The 20,172-nt window shown below is 39.9% G+C and overlaps 3 protein-coding genes across 3 annotated transcripts; 1 reads left to right on the top strand and 2 right to left on the bottom strand.

Annotated features, from left to right (window-relative positions):
* Positions 1-2,927: 2,927 nt before the first annotated feature.
* Positions 2,928-3,752, bottom strand: LOC119650379 (heat shock protein 27-like). Its single transcript, XM_038053117.1, has one exon. It carries the CDS (start codon positions 3,568-3,570, stop codon positions 3,040-3,042), a length of 531 nt encoding a protein of 176 aa, XP_037909045.1. The 5' UTR covers positions 3,571-3,752; the 3' UTR covers positions 2,928-3,039.
* A 906-nt stretch (positions 3,753-4,658) lies between these two features.
* On the top strand, positions 4,659-5,524 carry LOC119650378 (heat shock protein 27-like). The gene has a single exon (XM_038053116.1). The coding sequence runs from the start codon at positions 4,838-4,840 to the stop codon at positions 5,387-5,389; it is 552 nt and encodes a 183-aa protein (XP_037909044.1). The 5' UTR covers positions 4,659-4,837; the 3' UTR covers positions 5,390-5,524.
* A 6,897-nt stretch (positions 5,525-12,421) lies between these two features.
* LOC119650381 (heat shock protein 27-like) lies at positions 12,422-13,255 on the bottom strand. The gene has a single exon (XM_038053120.1). It carries the CDS (start codon positions 13,112-13,114, stop codon positions 12,599-12,601), a length of 516 nt encoding a protein of 171 aa, XP_037909048.1. The 5' UTR covers positions 13,115-13,255; the 3' UTR covers positions 12,422-12,598.
* Positions 13,256-20,172: the final 6,917 nt, after the last annotated feature.

Here is a 20,172-nt window from a genome sequence, read left to right as displayed (position 1 = left end):
TCCGCCTAGAACATTTTACGCCATCATATGTCGCTCTGATAATAGCTATTAATTTCTCCAGAATGCCCCCCTGCGTAAAGCATACCAGATAAAAATCGACGAAGAGCAGATTAAACGAAGATCTTCTAAAATGATCCGTAGGGTGCTGATGTGATGAATGCAGGAAGATCCTGAGTAGGCTATCTCCTATCGATCAAGCATTCTAGGATTATTTTAGTTATTGTCTTTGCAATGGCAGCGAGCATTTCTAAATATAAGCCAAATTAAGATTCCCCTTTAGAGGAGACTGCAGAGTTGGAGAAGGTTACCGTTTATGAGGCAATGGAACGAGAATAAACACTAAAGCTGTCCAAAACAAAGCTCTCCGCAAGACGTATAAAGAGGAACCGGATGCCGCAGCTACCAGAAGTCCTGCAGATGAAACGTCGACAAATGATCTACACAACACACAATCTACACAACCAACCATCATTATTCTCTTCGAGTCTATGTTGATGATAGTCACATAATGGGAAGAGCAGCCCGACATGCTGGCTTCATCTAGACCTAGGATCTAGGATCGATTTTGTGTCTCTTTATAGGAGGATAGACAATTCTCTAGCTTATATAACGATGAAATCTATATCTACATATCACCGTCTGGTCGTGAATTAAATTGGGTTCAACAGGCTGCGGTGGGCGGGTCACTTAATCCGTATGGGTGAGGATGAGCCAGCTCTGAAAGTCTATAAAGGCAATATCTAAGGTTAAAAAAGAAGACGTAGCAAATCCTGCCTCAGATGGAATGATGGGGTATGCCAGGTGGAAAATCGTAGCCTAGTAGACAGCACGATACAAAACTTACATTGAAGAAATCCTGATCAAACTTGATGACATAATGAGAACATTTGGATGAATTCCCAATGATCATAAAACAAAAACTATGTGTATGATAAAATACAGGAGAAGATGGACACATAGACAGTTTTTATATCTCGACTCAATGATTGCCAGGGACAGGCGCGAGATGAAACAAGTCAGAAGGCCAATAACGCTTGAAAGGCACACTTATTGCTTTGTGCTTTCCAAACTGAAAAATGAAAATGAAAACAGAAAGGTTATTTGCGATCAAGCGAAAACTGAGGCCTAGTAACGGAGAGCAGACAGGGAATTATGTATATACAATTTATGATATACCGAAGGCAACCACTTTCATTTTCATCCAAAAATTACGATAGGTTGAATAAGTAAAAATGAAATACGAAACAAGTACAACAACTTAGGCGCGTTCTAGGAGGAAAAATGGAATGGAATGGAAATAGAATGAAATACAACACACACGCCTACAAGCTGGCGCAGGATTTAATTATCAACGTCATAAAGAACTGCCTATTTATATAAGAATATTTCGAAGAGTGCCTTGATCAGTCCAGTAAAAATCAGTAATAAAAGCTTTTTCTCAAAACTAGACTACGGAATCGTCCATCCTCATGAAGGGGTCCAACAATTTTTCGGAGGATTCTTCTCTCGAACGCAGGCAAGAGTTCGTAATTTTTCTTATTAAGAATCCAAGTCTCCGAGGAATACATAAGGACTGGCAAGATAATTGTCTTATGCAGCAAGAGCTGGTGGTTGCCTGGAGTGAAGCCTCTTTGGTATGGGTCAATGATGTTCTGGGTTTATCGGGCTATCCATCCTAGCAAGACAACGGAGAATATCTCGTAGATGGTACTCGGCAATGTGATACCTCAATTGTTGCACTGCGTGATATCTCCCTTTTATGTATGGGAGAGATAATGCTTCTTTGTCAGTCGTCAGGCATTGATTCGTTGTCCCACACCTTGAGTATCATTTGATGAACCGCTTGATATAATTGGTCGCCTCCATATTTAACCAATGGCAACTTATGATTTTTTAGCCGGTGGATTGCACAGACTGTTTCTTCTATGCTTGGTGGTGGCAGCATTTGCTCGTTGTCTTCAGTTGGTGAGACCTCCAACTTCCCAATATTTTGGTTATTGAGCAATTCAACAAAATACTCAACCCATCACTCCAATATGCCCATTCTCTCGGAAATCAGATTTCCCTTTTTTTCTCAGCAGAATGAGCATCGAGGTGTATAAGGCTTCTTTCTACTAACTTGTTGGTAAAACTTACGCGCATGATGCAGTTGCACCCTGTACTTTTCGAGTTCACAGACTGGTTGTTTCTCCCAGGATTCCTTTGCGCGGTATGCAGCATTCCTCCGTTCCGTTGCTAACTTACGTTCATCGTCGAATCAGCCGTTCCGACTTTATTTGTGGCAAGTATGTCTGTGGGCGTACCAATGATGACGTTCTTCAGGTGGTTGGGAAGATCATTCATCCATTTCCAGGACACCTGTTAGCTGCGGTCCATTTTTATTTGCATAAAGCCTTAAAAATGAACTTTGCATTTAAATTTTATACAAAACATAAAAAGTCTAGAAGCGTCTATGCCACCATGCATATGTATAAACTAGGCATACAATTTTAGTCGCCTCTATGGGGACCTAAATGGATATAAAAAACCTGACCAATCATCGCAAATAAAGCTAAAATTTACAAATTGAATCAAATTGATATCGACGATAATCTAGGTGAAAACCAAATCAAAGGCTGTAATTTCGGCAGTTGAAATTTCCGGGTAACAAAAATCAATAGAAAGGACATATATAAGATCTTCAAATTAATATGTACATATATCTCTGAATGGCATTTTTTGAATATAACGAATCTTTGAATAAGTCATCTATCATGTTTTAATATTAGCTCATAAATTTGTTGGTCACTTCGGCCAATCTCATAAATTTTGACTTTCTAGGATGTTTGTACACACGCAGCAGTTAACCTTGAATTGGAATTATCGATCAAACATTGCAGCATTAATAAGGCAAAATATATTGAGAAAGGACAAGAAAACCATTTGGATGTTGACTAGGATTTTATTGATTCACTGCTCAAATTGTACACTATATGGAATAGAACGAATCCCCGGATGTTATTGTTTTACTACTATTTATCTTCTCGCTATTAATTTAGACTATTTTGATTGACTATGGGTTATGGCCATTTGATGTATCGGAACCTCTCTTTCCATAATTTCAGGAATGTTCGCAGGAGCCGGAGCTTTCACGGTTAGAATTCCATCTGGTGATAAAGTTGAAACAACTTGTTCAGGATCGTATCCTCTAGGCAGTGTATATCTCCTGAAGAATTGCCTCGAAACGGATCCATGCTTGTCATTACGCTCCTTATGCTGTCCTTCCACTTGAACCATATTATCCACAGTTTTCACCTTAATTTCTTCCGGTTTATATGATTTAACATTCATGGACATTTCAAAACCATCCTTCCCAATGGAAACTCTCGGGCAACATGTTCGCTCTCGCTTGGGTCTACCTTTTGGGTCATCGCAGCACGAGCGACGACAAAAAGGATGTGAGAAAAAAAGAGAAAACGGGCACTTTAGAAAATCGTCCGTATGTAGGTCAACAGGAAAGTGGTCAAACATATGCGAATGGAAGTGGTCGAGTTCTTCACAAAAATCACGAAATATCGGTGATAGAGCCATGTATTTGCTGTTTTTTTACACAAAACAGAAACAATGGACAACAAAACGAAACCGACACTTGTGAACAATTGCTTCACCGTAGTTACTCAGAAGATGTAAATTTCCGTTAGGAAAATTACTTGAATGCTACACGTTGTTTGCAGAATTTCAAATGAAAATGAGAACTAAACGCAAATTCAAAATTTATATAGGTTCTGACGTTACTAATGTGGTTGCTATGGTGCAAGGGAAATGTTGACTATTTTCGTCCTAGTGTGTGGAAGTTTCTGGAAATTTCACATCTACAATGGTTTAAGTTCGACCTTTTATAATTGTTTGTCTAAAGTATTAAAAAGTAGGGGGAGAACGTGAAAGTGACCCTTCTCTACTAGTGACAAACTAGCCCATAATGAGCCTTGACTATTCAGTAAGCGAAGTTAAAATCTACACAATTTCAAAGTTTGCTGTGAAGTCCTATAAATATTTCTCTTACACTGAACATGATTTCAAAATTATTCAACGCTACATCCTAGAAATAATATTCATCATAGGTTGATTTCGTAGAAATCTTAAAATTTCGAGTGTCATTGATAATTTTTCCAATCGGTGATGAAAATTGCGAAACATGTTTATATTCTACGAAACTCCCGAAAAATTCCATAGTAAACAATATTATTATTTTTTATTATTGTTCCCTAACTTCCTAATTCCATCGATCATCTCCTCATTTGCAGAACCACAACATCCCCATGTATCTATCATCACTCATTGAACGTTCGCCATGGTTCCAGATCAAAACTGTCCCTAAAGCATCACGAAGTAAAAATTAAAAAAAAGCAACAAATGGTTGAATCCTTCTGCTGATGTAAGAACGCCGTAAGAACCCCAATCATATGTGATGTTGTTTTTGCAAACACAGAAAAATTCCTTCTTTTATAATAATAAATATTTTATCGTTTAAACGTTAACATGAGCGGATGTATCATCCAGAAATACTCCCAACAATGTTCGAGTCAAACTCTATTTTTAGTCCTCATATTTTCTCTATGGATGCTCAGTGGCTTTCCTCAAGTTGAAGTAAGTGTATGCATGTTTTGCTTACGTTTCCTGGTCGAGATCGACTTTTCTTGTATAAAAGCGGGTTCCCTATTAAAATAACACACAGTCGAACATTGAAAATTGGCGTCTCTAGTCGGAAGTTTAAAAGTGCATTTTGTACGAGTACTAACATAGTTAGTGATAACATAAGGATAACCGCGAAGTTCGAAAGTGAATAGCATTTATAAAAATGTCTACGTTTCCGAGTACTTTTGACGTTGACACCTGGGAGCGTTGGCTGCAAGAACGCAGAAAGCGCTTCTTGGAGACCAGTCTCTTTAACCGAGATCGCCTATCACTATCACTGATTTCGCCATTAGCCACGCCAATACCCACACCGGATGAAAGCGCGGCACTGTTCCAATTCCCAAAGTTATCCATTAGCTCCGATAAGAGCAAACCCCTAACGACAGTGGATAAGGACGGTTTTACAGCTTGCATCGACATTCAACATTTCAAACCAGAGCAGATCACTGTTAAAACTGTCAAAGATACAATCATAGTTGAAGCAAAACACGAAGACCAAGAGGACGAGCATGGATTCATTTCTAGGAGTTTCTACCGGAAGTACATCCTGCCCCCTGGCTATGACCCAAAAACTGTGGTATCGACCCTGTCATCTGATGGTGTTCTAACCATCAAAGCCCCGAATCCAGTTGCTGCTATCGATGATAAGGAACGCGTCATTGAAATCCAGAAAACTGGCGCATCGAAACCAGCTCCTGAAAAACCAGAGAAATGAAGAAGAATCTTTGAGGAATGATTTGTTTCTTGGATAAATGCCAAATTTTATATTTATAATATCTGTTGAACGTTTTTGTGATATTTTTTTTACTTGACTAGAATTTTCGAATAAACCGATCGTTTTGTAAATATACTCGATATTTTCTTTGAAGAAGTATGTATCTGTGGGAATCGATTGCAAATAATTTATTGTTTGAATCATTAAGATGAAACATAAGGCATTACGTTATTGGCGGTCTATTTTCAGCTCAAAATGTTTGTGATTTTATTGGAATGCAATTTTCAATAATCGATGCATTAGGTTTTAATAATAAATAAAAGTGAGGTAATCACTGTTTAAACGGTATAGGCGGAGAGCTGGCTAAATGAAAATCTACATCACTTGATACACGAAAAAGTTTACCTTTAAATGGTTTGATTGTTTTCGGTGAAACAACAGTCGGACGGTCAGGAGGCCTACTGGAAGATTAAGGCGGGCTGTCAAACCTGCCAAATTTATATTAAAAATGGACATCTTGCCGGCTGAATTTTAGCATAGATATCAAACGATTACTCGCAAACAGAAAAAATCTTCAGAAGGCTTTACCAAAGGTAAAGGCTTAAAGCTGCAAAAAAACATGAATTTGCATGTTAAATAGTTATTTTTAGGATTCGAAATTATTTCCTCCACATATATAGGGTGTTTCAAAATTACCGGATGAACTGAATACTGGAATACTGTATTTGTGGGTAATTGCTAGATATCTATGTAAAAGTCCAACCATTTCCAGGTAAAATTTTTCATACAACAAGTTATATAGATTTTCATTCATTCGTAGGACTGAGGTCGTATGCCGTTCGACTGGATATCAATAGCCTGTTGGGTTCTCTGCTTAAGTTAAAATATGGAAAAATGGTTAAAAAGGAGATTAAGCAGAAAGAAAAGGATATCTAGGGCTACTTTTTAAAGTTTTTTGTGAAACAAAACCTTATTAGAATCGAATCGGTGTCTGTCTGCCCATCTGTCTGTCTGTCACACCCGATTTATTATAGTTGGAAACTTCTATACTTGGTGGTGGCAGCATTTGTCCGTCGTGTTTAGTTGGCGGGACCTTCAACTCGCCGATGTTCTGGTTGTTCAGTAGTTCATCAAAGTACTCAACCCATCGCTCCAATAAGTCTATTCTGTCGAAAATCAGATTTTCCTCTTTATCTCGGCAGGATGAACATCGAGGTGTGTAAGGCTTCATCTTGCTGACTTGTTGGTAAAACTTGCGCGCCTGGTGCGGTTGGTCCCTGTTCTTTTCAGGTTCGCAGACCTGTTGGTTCTCCCAGGCTTCCTTTTTCCGTCTGGGAAGCCGCTTCTCCGCTCGCCGGAGTTCGTGATAAGTCTCTTACTCAGTTTGCAGCATTCTTCCGTTCCGTTGCTAGCTTACATTCATCGTCAAACCAGCCGTTCCGAATTTTTTTGCGGCTGGGGCCAAGTATGTTTTAGGCGTGTTTATGATAACGTTCTTCAGGTAATTGTGAAAATCATTTGTTGATGCTTCATCTCCAGGATCTCTGTTGACTGCGATTATTGCGGCATCAATTTCCCTCTTATAGGTGTTGCGGAGGGCTGTGTTGTGGATGGCTTCAGTGTTAACTCTCACCTGATTGTCAGAAGGGATTCTGGGTGGTGTTGTAATTCGAGCTCGGAATACGATGCCAACGAGATAGTGATCCGAGTCTATTTTGGCCCCCCTATATGTTCCGACATTCATCAAGGCTGAGGGGTGGTGGCGTCCGATCAATAGGTGGTCAATTTGGTTGAAAGTGGTCCCGTCTGGAGAGGCCCACGTATATTTGTAGACCGCTTTCCGCGCAAACCAGGTACTTCCAACAACAATTTCGTGTGACACTGCTAATTGAATAATCCGCAGTCCATTATCATTTGTAGCGCTTGAATACGGGCTCCTTCCCTACTTGGCTCTTAAAATCCCCAAGAATGATTTTGATATCATATTTGAGACAGGCTTCGAGGGTTCGTTCTACTGCCTCGTAGAAGGTATCCTTCTCCGACTCTGCAGTCTCCTATGTAGGGGCGTGATCGTTAAGCGCAGAGTGCATAGCCGTTCGTTTATGTTTTCAAAGTCGATAACAGCAGGTTTCATTTTATGGCTGACTAAGAAACCTACTCCGAACACATGGTTTACTGGATTGCCACTATAATATATGGTGTAGCGACTCTTCTCCAGGAAACCGATCCCTGTCCAACGCATCTTCTGTAACGCTATTACATCAGTCCTATATTGGGGCAGGGTATCGGCCAGCTGCTTGGCAGCTCCATCTTTTTGCATGGAGCGCACGTTCCATGAGAAAATGTGCAAATCGTTATTCCGTTGTCGTTGCCGGGTTCGTCGTTGTGTTATCCGTCCAGTCCGAAGCTCCTGTTGTGACTTCATAATAAATTGTTTTCAGTGTAGGGTTGTCAGCCCTACTCAACCTCCAATCCTTCTCCGTCTGCAGCTTTTCGTTAAGGAGATAGGGTTTGGTAGTAGAGCTGTTGGTGTTGGTTCAGCAGGCGTTTCCCAGGTTTTATGCTCCATCGTGGGTACCAATCCACGTTTCGCCCTGGGACCTATACTACCCTTTGACCACCCATATTCTTACCAGATGTATTTTCAATCAAAATCAATCTTAAACAATTTTTTTTTTACAAAAAATGAACCCTTCACTTCCATTTAAAGTTAAAAGTAGTGTTGAGTAGTTGTCGAATTGAAAGTGGCGTCTTTACTGAATCAATCGAAGGGGAAGGTATTCATTTTTGTGTGATTGATGATTTGTTATCGAAATCTTTTGGATCGCGTTTATTTGCTGTTAAGGAAGGAATTGGTGATAGATGTCGGTAATAATAAATATTATTATTAAAACAGAAAGAAGTCTTGCGTTCGTGATTTTTCTAGTAAATTGTATGATGCTGTGGATTGATTCAACGACTGCGACGTTAAAAACGTGTGTGGGTCATGTTTGCTATTTCCTTCCGAAAATAACGTGTGCCAAACAGAAAGATTAGAAGATTTAAATAATTTTCATAAAACTGTTGAAAGACGTGGGAAAAACATCTGTGCAGTTGAGTTCGATTTTAACTTCATCTAAATTGAATTTAATTGATACTCTTTACAGATCATCATTTATAAAGCATTGTTACAATGTATGGTATATGTATATATTTCATCTTTTTGTCTTTTAAATAATTTTAATAACATACTAAAACTATTTTGAATATTTTTTTCTGTTTATTTATTTATTTATGTATTTATTTTTTTTTTGCATATAAATATATAGGTAAATAGTTATTTATATATATGTATGGTTTCGCTTGCCGACATTCTCAACCCAAGCCCACCCACTTTCCTGTGTTTCACCCGATATCAGGAACAAGGTCTGTTTAGAAAAGTAATAATTAAAACCTTTCTTGATACCCCATAATATCATATCGTGTTGTTACACCTTAACGGAAAATGTGCCACTCGCTGTATCTAAAGTGTCCCACGGATGTATGTATTGTTACCAAATTTTGTGAAAATAGCTTCAGCCCTTTTCGAATAAATTAGGTAAAATTAAAATTAATTAAATTAAAGTAAGGTCCCATATCAAAATACGTTGTTACAAGTCGTATCGTACAATATATGTACATACAATAAGTCACTGTCTCTAAACCGTTAGATGCCGAGATATGCCTTTTTATAAAATGCATTGTTCAAGTCAAATCCAACTGTCGCTCCTTAACGGGTAGAAATTAGCTGATATGGCTTCCTATGCTGCAAGAGATCATCAAGAAGTATTATAGAACTTAGTTCGCATCAGATTCGTATAAGGGGGGAAAACAACATTAGGAAGTTCTCAGAATCAATTTTTATATTGTATATTTCGATAGCTTACAATCCTGTGAAGGAAGTTGAAAAAATTGTGAAAATTGAAATATTTTCTTTCAACCGCAATATAAAATTGTTGAAACCTTTTTGGGTTCAGCTAAAAATAGGAGCCGTTACACTTCCCGCACTTGGAAAACTCTAGTTACGGTCTTCATTGAACTAATGCCTTATAACTTTGTTATTTTTATCTTAAAATATTCATAATAATAATATAATATCCAAATTTGATTAAATTCTTTCAACTAAAAAATCCCAAAAAGTATATGAATATCATAGCTTCCCACCCCCTTAAGTGGAATTTCATACTCATGAGGCTACTGTTTTTCGCCAGTTGTAGATAAATGAACTGAGTAGCAAATAAATCAAAACATATGGAATTTAATAAGGGACGTTCAATTTCTCTACCCTAAAATGCTGGAGGAGTAAAGTACCCAAGTGACAAATGTGAAAGTCATTCGATTGTATCAATAGCAGGATCCAGGAATAAAAAAAACTGCAAAGTCAGCAAAACGAAAAGAAGAGACAATAAGATAGTAATATAATATCATAGTTATTCCCATAATGGGGAGGGGGAGGTCTGTAAAGGTGTAAGAAGTGCATAGAAAATGGACACTTAATCAACAACTGCATCTGAGCACCACGATGTATTTTGTGTAAAGAGCATGAAGTGAGAAAGCGGTATCCGGTATCAGTCGTCTATCAGAGCGTTACTGCAGGTTTCCACCACCCACTTCACGGTAAAGACGTAAATTTAGTTCAGAAGGCAACGACCTTTGGTGGGTACTAAACAACGGTAACGCTGCCAAATTGCCTTTAACTCGGCCAACTGTGGTGAAAGGGTAGTATAGGTCCCAGGGCAAAACGCGAATTGGTACCCACGTTGGAACATAAAATCTAGAAAACGCCTGCTGAACCAACACCAACAGCTCTACTACCAAACCCTATTACCACCTCCATGTGGCGATTGCTGGGAGCTCTTTCTTAACGAAAAGCTGCAGACGGAGAAGGATGAAGACGAGTCTCCCGTGCTTAAAATGGGACAAATTGTACCAACTGTTCCTCCAGGTTGGAGGTTGGGAAGGGCTAACAACCCTGCAAGGAAAACAACTAGTTACGAAGCCAAAACAGGAGCCTCGGAATGGACGGATAACCGGACGGAACAAGAACCCTCTCATAGAACGTACGCTCCCTGTACAGAGATGAAGTTGCCAAGCAGCTAGCCGACACCCTGTCCCAATACGAGGCAGCGCGCACAAGGGACGGAAAAACTGTTGGAATATGGATATCAGTTGCACCATTTTTTATCGACTTTAAAGCCGCCTATGATAGCATAGCCAGGCTAAAACTGTACACGGCCATGAGAGAATTCGGTATCCCGACGAAATTAATAAGACTGAGTAGGCTGACCCTGACCAATGTGCGAGGCCAGATAAAAGCAGCAGGATCACTCTCAAGACCATTCGACATCAACAACGGTATACGACAAGGGGATGCCCTATCATACGTCCCCTTTAACCTGGCCCTAGAGAAAGTGATCCGTGATGCTGAGGTAAATGCGAGGGCTACGATCCTCTTAAAGTCCACTCAACTACTGGCCTATGCTTATGATATCGAGATCATAGGAAGAACGACCCGAGACGTACAAACTGCCTTCATCCAGATCGTGCAGGCGGCGATTGGCGCGAGATCTTGGGCTGCACATCAATGAAAGCAAGACAAAATATATGGTGTCAACATCAGCACCGAAGACGAATCAACCAACAACATCAAACCGCACTGGTCAAATTGGAAAAATAAGGATAGGAGAATACAACTTTGAGCCCGCTGATAATTTCTCTTATCTAGGGTCGAAAATCACACCCGATAACAGCTACGATGATGAAATCCGCGGACGGTTGTTGTCAGCCAATAGAGCCGATTTCAGCTAACGAAAACTGTTCCGCTCGAAACGTCTCACCATAAGGTCAAAGCTCTTACTGTACAAGCCAATGATCTTGCCAATCCTTATATATTCCTCGAGGACTTGGGTTCTTAGCAAGAAAAGTTACGAACTCTTGGCCGCGTTCGAGAGAAGAATCCTCTGAACAATTTTTGGCGCCCTACATGAGGATGGACGATTCCGTAGCCTACATAAGGACGAAATCTATGACCGTCTGGTTATGGATAAAATCCGGCTCAATAGGTTACGGTGGGCAGGTCACTTAATCCGTATGGATGAGGATGATCCAGCCCGATGTCTATAAAGGCAATATCTATGGTAGAAAAAGAAGACGAGGCAGACCCTGCCTGAGATGGAGCGATAGCGTAGATCAGGACGCGCAAAACCGGGATGTCTGGAGTTCCTTATTAAGACATACCTAGACCGGATACCGATTGTTGCGCTGTTGATGATGAACTGTGCGAAATAAATTGTCCCTTCCTAGTAACTAATCAGGAATTACCTCTTAGAGCGACCACCATGATACGAGATGGATGGATGGACGAATGAGAAGATAATCACGGCAGAAGTGTCGCTTTTATGAAACGGGAGGTAGTGCGTATGTGTTTGCGAAACAAACCGAAGCCTACATTCTTGCGTTATTACGTTCTAAATGGCAAGAACATACTAAACCAATTGGTGTGAAATTCCCACTAACTAGTTACGTTCAGTCGACTGAATGAAACGTTCTTGATGTGGGTGCCAGACCACTCAAGTATTTTTGTAATGAGGTGGTTAACAGATGGCTCGCCGGGGGGTCTGGTTTCGCAATTCTAGATCAAGATCGGTTTTTGGGGTTAAGCCGTGCTGTGTCCTGAACGTGATGGAAGTCGCTACCGAATGGGGAAAGACTAATATTGTGGAAAAGTTATATAGCGAAGAACCTCCGCCTCTGAAAAAGATCCCTAGATTCCTATAGAGACTGTGAGCGTAGTAGACATACAACCGTTTGAATAAGCGTATCAAGTAATAGTGTATATGCGCCATATTTTATCGAATATTTATTAAAAGATAGCACTCATAATTAAAATGCAACAATCTGGTGACTCCATACTTTCCCCGTTTTCCAAGAGCGCAACCAACAATTATTAGAAAGCTGCTTAGGACAAGACTTTTCAGAAACCGGGAAGGAACCCTGACAAAAAACAACTTAAAATCGACTTGACCAATACTTTATTTTTATTTCCTTATATGACACGAATCGTAGAAAACATTAATAAATAACTTAAACTCAAATTCTATTCACTAACTGGAATGGATGACTTTATCTCGATAGAGATTCACATATATGAAATTGGATGGTAAATCTACACTATCTGAACAGGTTGGATATTTATTTTTCTCCATTAATTGCTTCATTTTTCTTCACATTCAAATGTGCAGGCCCAGTCTGTTCAATTTGGATAACACGCTCATTGCTTGCAGAGTCCTTCTTAGGTGGTGGCGCTTTAACAGTTAAAACGCCATCAGACGAAAGTGTTGAAGTTACTTGTTGTGAATCGTAGCCTGGTGGGAGCACATACTTCCTCACAAAGTGCCTGGAAATGTATCCATGCTCGTCTGGACGCTCCTCATGATTTGCTTCAACTACTACAGTATTATCGATAGTTTTCACGGTGATCTCGTTGGGTTTAAATTGCTGGACGTCAATGCACGCTTGGAAACCATCCTTCCCGACTGTTGTTGCTGGAAACGAGTCAGCACCAGACTCCCGGGCTAGATTCGAGAGACGCGGGAACAATACCAGTTCACGAACTTCTCTCGGGGTAACACCAAATAAGTTATAATTATAGCGTGGACGATAAAGTTCACACGGATCATGACCAAACAATAATGGAATCAACGACATTTTCAATGCTCAGACTAGATTTTAATTCAACGAGAACGACACTGAATGGTAACACTCAGAGGAAAATCTTCGCTTCGATTTATTCGCCGCTTTTGACTGCACGATATGATTCTTGTTTCTGTTGCTCACGTTAACTGACGGGTTTGCTTATATACCAACGGATTGTATGGTGTTTGGTAAGCATGCGTTGGGTTGCGTTGGTTCGAGAAAATTCTCAACATTTCGATCTCGAGAAAACTTAGAAAAGCGAAGAGTGAACTTTCGTTGTTCCGGCACTACGTTGCTTAGATTCATAACATATTTTAGCGATAGTGCACAGACCGGCAGCTGTTTTTTGATTACTGGTGGATTTTAAATGGCAAAGATTCGTTACCGAGAATCTACCTTTGCCACTTGATGTTTCATTCTTTATTTTTATAACTTGTCGTGTCAGTACTTCTTGGTTGTGAGATTTATAATTTGTGTTCACTGAAATTCTTGCCAATTTGTATATACAAATGTACAGTTGTACACACAATGCGTCTATTCCGAATGTAAAAGTGGTTGCAGGTCCAGTCGAAGAAAATGGGAAAATTTATTGCAAAGGGAAAGTCCGAGAAGAACCTAGACTCTTCCAGAAAAGATGTGGGAAAAACGATGAGTTTACGTTAATAACTTTAATGTAAATCAATGGGTCATGTATAAAATTTGATGACACCTATGGAATTTGACATTTTTCAATAGTACAAAGGATCAAGAGGAATAACATTAGTCGGCGAAGAGTACCTCATGCCATTTTGATTGCATAACATACCTACGTAGACTTGGAAGATAGGTGAGAATGATTTCTATTTATTTATATGAAGTATTTCCCATATGTGTATATGCAAATAATGTAAATATGTAAGCAGCAACTACCACCCTACAAACTTGTATAACTTCTTTTGCAAAATATTCGACGAAAAATTGTCCCTATAATGTATGTAATAAATTTCTGATTTTCGTTTTTAAGGTTTTGTTTAAACACAAAACCTTATAAAAATCGGTTTACTCTCTGTCTTTTTTTTTGGCTGGGGGAAATCCATCATGAATACGCATCTGGAATCTAGGACACGCATGCCGGACTCTTACCGACTAAAACCTTCCATATTTTCTCCGCACTCTCTCCGCGGGGCTACCATTTTGGTATTGCTTCACTCGAAACGAGCTGCTACCGCTTTGCGTGGCGTTAATTGCAGTAGCTGCCCTTCTATGTCTTCGCTGTACTTCTGCTGCTTCTAGTTGCTGGTGGATCCGTTTCATAATTGCAACTAGCGCGTCCCATGCTGTATTTGATTGTATCATACGCCTTATCAGATTTGGCAGGCAGGCAGGTGAAGAAAAAGTGTTCTACAGTTTCGGCTGTACCTTCACACGTAGGACAATCAGGCGATTCATCTAGACAGAACCTGTAGACGTAACTGATGTATCCACCGTGTCCGGTTAAGAACTGAGTCATATCATAGCTCGTCTCACTGTGGTTCCGCATAGTCAACATGCTTATGTCTAAGATAAGCCTGTGCGTCCACTGGCCATTCTCCGCCTGATCCCATGCTGTTTGCCATGCAGCCAGTGACCGCAAACGCTCACTTTGCTTGTTTAGGCTCGCTTCCTGATATTCGTACAGACGACTCGCCTTATCGGTAAGAATATCTACCGGGATCATCCCCGCAATCACGCATGCTGCCTCAGATGTTGTTCGGTAGGCGCAACATGTTCAGAGAGCGCTTAATCGATTGCAGCTTGAAGCTGTCTGCGATTTTCTTCGATTTTTATCGCCGACGTCGACACAGGGTCCCGCGTATAAAAGTACAGAGCTGACGACTCGCGATAAAAGTAATCGTTGACTGTGCTTCGGGCCGCCTACATTTGTCTGTCTGTCTGTCTGTCCGCCACACAGATTTTTCTCGGAGACGGTTGTAGCGATTGACACCAAATTTGGTAGACAGGTGGAAACTGTAAACGCTCACGCATATAGTGAGTTACATCTTTTTACGTCGAATTTAAAGGGGGTCCCCATACATGCAAAAGGGGGGTGTTCATTTTTTTTCATGATAGTCATGTGGGGTATCAAATTGAAGGTCTCGGTTAGTACTTTTCGAAGCCAGTCTTATTTTTGACATTTGCTGGAAAGGTGGGGAGTGCGAGGGGTTGAAAGTGATAATTTTTTAACGAACCCATTCTCAGAAACTGCCCAACCGAAAAATCTGAAAACATCAGGGGGTTGCCACTATATGGCGCCTAGGCTCCGAAATACCCTCAATACCGATACCGATCAAGTTAATAATAGTACACTACTATAATTTTTAGTAATTGACAGGAAAACCTCCGTTAAGTTCACCCTAGAACCACAAAATTTGACAAATGCACACTCAAATCTCTTTATAAAAGAAATACACAAAACCTTTCATACCTGAAGCGTCTAGCTTCCAGTTTCCCGACTTGTTTTCTTCTTTGAGGAAAGTAGATATTATTTTGAATAAAAGATGCAATAATACCAAACACTTGTAGATATCGAAGCTATTTCTTTCATTATTTAATACACCTGATGGAAGGGACAATCCCTTCCTTGAGCTGAATACACCATAAATATATTTCTTGTTCATACACGGAGGTGGAAAATCTTAAGAAGACACATCCGCTCCAAATCAGGCGCGTGGAAGTCGGAGTAAGAGTTAGCTCGTGTGGGATTCGCACCCGGTCTGTCTAGCCCCATTTAGGTGTTACTTTGCCCTCATCAGTCTTTTTTTTATCAGAGTGACCACTGGTATCATCTGATGTAGTTCTAAAAGCGCTTCAACACCTCAAAACCATCAGCGGATAAACCAAGTTCACCTTCTTCCATATATAGTAGTTTGAAAGCAGTTCCGAGCACAAAAATGACATGCAGCGTCCCAAAAAAGTATTCGACATGCGCAAATATCCTACAAAATATCAAAAACTAAATTCAACAAAGAAACAATGTTTGATATTTTGAAACATAAAATACTTCAGCTTTTATTAAAGACTTTTTTGAATTACAAAAACAAAGTAAATTAACAAGTCGGGAAAACGGAAGCTGAGCACTTCAGGTATGAAAGGTTTTGTTTGCTTCTTCTGTAAGTATATTTAAGTGTAGAACTATTCCATTTGTGCGTAACCCGTTATGTATTTGCATTTAGCATGTCTGACTACCCACTTTAGTGTGATATTGATATTCAGTTGCAGTAAATTTACACGGTATAGTCAGCTTTGAGCTATTGTAACCTTGTTACTAATCGTGTGCTTTTGATCAAACTGGGGGATAATGTGCTTCATATTATATTTTATACTACTACCAACTTTTATAACTCTGGGATACACTTATGGGGGGTTTTACTCAATTTCCCCAAAAATATGGTAATATACTATTATTAACTAAATTTGAACAGATATCGATATGGAGAGTATTTTGAGGCCTGGCCACCATATAGAGGCAGCTTCGTGAATTTTTTCAGATTTTTTGGTTGGGTAGTTTCTGAGAATGGCCCCCTTAAAGGAATGATCACTTTCAATCCCCCGCACTCCCCACCTTTCCAACAAATGTCAAAACTAAGACCGGCTTCGAAAAGTACTAACCGAGACCTTTAATTTGATACCCCACATGACAATATTTGATGAAAAAAATGTACCCCCCCTTTTGGATGTATGATGTATGTGGCATCGACTGCACCAATTTTTTTGTCGTTTCTACGTTGATTTTCAGCCACGCTTTCTTTAGGACCTCCTCTATCTGGTTAACATTAGTAACGTGGCGGCCTCTTAGTCTTTTTTATAAAATACTCCCTACATGCTCAATTCAAGTTAAGATCGGGGCTTTAGGCTCGTGTTTTAATGAGATTTGGGCAATTGTAAAGAAGCCAAAGCTTTGTGTTGTGAGCTGTGTGTTTTGGGTCGTTATCCTGATAAAATTTATAGCTTCGTTCGGTTCCAAGTTTCATGGCACTGGCACGCAAATTTTCTTTTAAATTGTTATAGTATCGGCGGCCCTTTGATTGACACTATATTTCCCATCCCGACGCCGTTATACACCTCCAAACCATCAAACCACCTCCGCCATGCTTCACAGTGGAAACCATATTTCGTTCTTCCAACTCAGTGTTTGGCTTTCTGTACACAATCACTCTTCCACCGCATCCAAGGAGGTTGTATTTGCTTTCGTCTACAAAAATAAAATCAAACCAAAACCCTGCAAGCCTGTTTACGTACTCCCGAGCAAATTGAAGCGTTTCCTTGCGGTTCTTTTTGGATATATGTGGCTTTTTTCGAGCTGACCTGGCTTCATACCTATTTGAAAATAGATAATTTTTGATGGTTTGGGTGTAACTTCTATGTCTAAATGTTCCTTAGTAGCTTTAGCCAATTTTTCGACATCTTTTGTCCCTTTTGAATTTCCCTTACCAGCCAACACTCTGCAGTCTCAGCCAATTTTTTTTTGTCGACCAGATCCGGGTTTATTGCGAACTGAATTCCCTTCTTTTTTTAATTACTTTTTAATTATAAAATGCACAGTTGTTCTGGGTCTGCTCACTATTTTCGATATTTTGATACCAGAAAGACCGCGTTTATAATGACTGATAATTAAATTTTTCACTTCTACGGACAGCTGTTGTTCTTTGCGACCCATTTCGCTCAAAATCAAAACTAAACTGGGATAATCGCCTTTAAAAAAAAATCAACACCTCTTGCTTGGGACGGAAACATAAGTACCCCATCATACATGACATTTCACAGCAGCGAACTCAGCATCGATTGCTGTGGTATTCCCGCCGTGACATCGTGGTCTTGTGAGCCCACACCCCTTCCGTGGCAGAGAGTCCTATTTGAAAGGTAATTTTCGACCAGACTTACTAAATATCCAGAGCACCTGTATTTGATAGAGGCAGAGACATTTACCTTTTATAACCCCAGAAGAGGAAGAATGTCTTTGCTTTGCAGTTCTTCAAGCTTGAAATTATCTTTCTTGTTTATATGTACATATTTTTCGTCTACACCTGCAACGACTTTTAATTCTCTTATTGGATATTAAGTCCATCTCCACCATACAATATGATCAGATCATTAAGGCGCTAATATTCGCTACCCACATTCCAATATAAAAAAAATCGCACTCGTAAATACGAATACGTTTGTATTCACTTTGGACATGAGAATACAGCCGTATTCATATTCGCTTGTGCAAATACCAAAATATTTACTTTTTCGAATACGAATATATTTACGAATACAAATATGCCCAACACTGCCCATAAGTCATCGTTGCTTAAGATGATGGGTAGCAGTTTGTTGTAGATGACTCTTTCCATTGTCTTCCCTATTGTATCCTATATGATGCTGGATCTCTAGGCGGCTTATTAGGTTTGGGAAGCAACACCAACTTTTGCTTTTTCCACTAAGCAGGGAATATTTCTTCTTTAATGCACGCCTCGAATTTGTTAGCGCAAAAGGTTAGGCCTTGCAGGCGCCTTCTGGGAAAAGTAGCATAGCATGCTTCTCATAGAGTGCTTTGAGTGACTTTTTCACTGTGTAGCATCCAAGGATACGACGGGCTTGCCCACCGCGGAGAACATGTCCCCTCAAAAGCTTTCACTGTTCGCCGGGAAAACCCACCTGGCAGTCTATACGAGCTTTTTTTCAAGCTCGTATAGTATAGTATCATTCTTACTGACTTGCCAGCAACTCTACTAGCTTGAACCGCGATCACGTATCTTAGGTCCTTCCTCTGAAAGTGTATGACTATCCTTCGCTTTGCATAGTAAGCAATTGGCTCAGCTTCACAGTCCTTCCATTCCTGATCTCCTATCTATGCCTTCGCAATTTTACCACCAGCTCTTACTTTGCCTGTTGCCAACAATTTGAGTGCTACCTTCAGCGGTGTACTGATGATGGTTGTTTGTGTGTAAGCTTGCCTTAGCGTTTTCACCGCTAACTCTTGTAGTGGGATAAGGTTGAACTGGCTTTCCAAAATCTCACGAATCTCCTCCTTCATGGTGGTTTTACATATATTCTTGTAGGTTATATTCCCTAAAGACTTTCCGATTCGGCCGTCCATCGTTACATCTTTGGGTTTCTTAAGCTCCTACATAAGGTCCTCTTTCTGGGGCCGTCTAATGCGGCTAACATTATCGCCCAAATTGTGTAAAACAACACCTCATTAAAAGCAGTTATTGTCTGTCTGTTCATCTGGCTGTGTGCCTATCTGTTACACATATTTTCTCCGAAACGGTTACACCTGTTGAAATGAAATTCTTTCTTCATCGAATATAATCATGTGACGTATCGAATGAAAAACACTTTCCGCAATTGATATTAGTGTTAGCATTGCTTTGTGGGAGTCCGAAAACGATCAATTACTTCAAGGACCTTTAGTGGAAATCGGACTATTAATAACAAAGTTATAATAGGTGAAAATTGTCTGTTTTCTGCAAATGCATTGCAATCTAAGACGTTCAAAATTAATATTACACTAAAGTGAAGAGTCCGAAAAACTAAATGCATGTACATTGTGAGGTAGATATAAATGAGACCAATACACGCTCTTATATTCTTGGAATACACTAAACCTTTCATACCTGAAGGGTTCATCTTCCGGTTTCCTGACTTGTTTCTCTTCGGGGTTTGCTGTTGATTCGTTTAACCGTTCGCCCCGCCTCTTCCCCGGTTTTTCCTTTCCGGTGTATTGGATTGCCGCCGCTAGTGGCTTCTGGCTGACTTTTTCGCTCAAAGCCCTTATTGCTTTCGTCCTGGGCCTTGCCGTACGCCAACCGAGTGCCCATTATCATGGCTCTTGCATTCTGATGAATATTCCCGCGTTCCTTGATGAATTTGTAGGGCTCTATCATCTTGTTACCTGCAAACAAGTCGGGAAACCGGAAGCGGGGTGTTTAGGTTTTGTTTGTTTCTTCTGTGACTATATTTAAGTGTAGAACTATTCCATTTGTACGAAGCCCGTTATGTATTTGGATTTAGCATGTCTGACTACCCACTTCAATGTGATATTGATATCTAGTTGCAGTAAATTT

Source organism: Hermetia illucens, chromosome 2 (genome assembly GCF_905115235.1).
Source record: "Hermetia illucens chromosome 2, iHerIll2.2.curated.20191125, whole genome shotgun sequence".
In the NCBI taxonomy this organism is placed as follows: domain Eukaryota; kingdom Metazoa; phylum Arthropoda; class Insecta; order Diptera; family Stratiomyidae; genus Hermetia; species Hermetia illucens.
Note: the sequence above shows the minus strand (reverse complement) of the source record. Positions and strands in the feature narration are given on the sequence as shown.

What these genes read in the sequence shown, in the direction of transcription:
- LOC119650381 (XM_038053120.1), bottom strand. Translation starts at nt 13,114, where the DNA reads ATGTCGTTGATTCCATTATTGTTTGGTCATGATCCGTGTGAACTTTAT.
- LOC119650379 (XM_038053117.1), bottom strand. Translation starts at nt 3,570, where the DNA reads ATGGCTCTATCACCGATATTTCGTGATTTTTGTGAAGAACTCGACCAC.
- LOC119650378 (XM_038053116.1), top strand. Translation starts at nt 4,838, where the DNA reads ATGTCTACGTTTCCGAGTACTTTTGACGTTGACACCTGGGAGCGTTGG.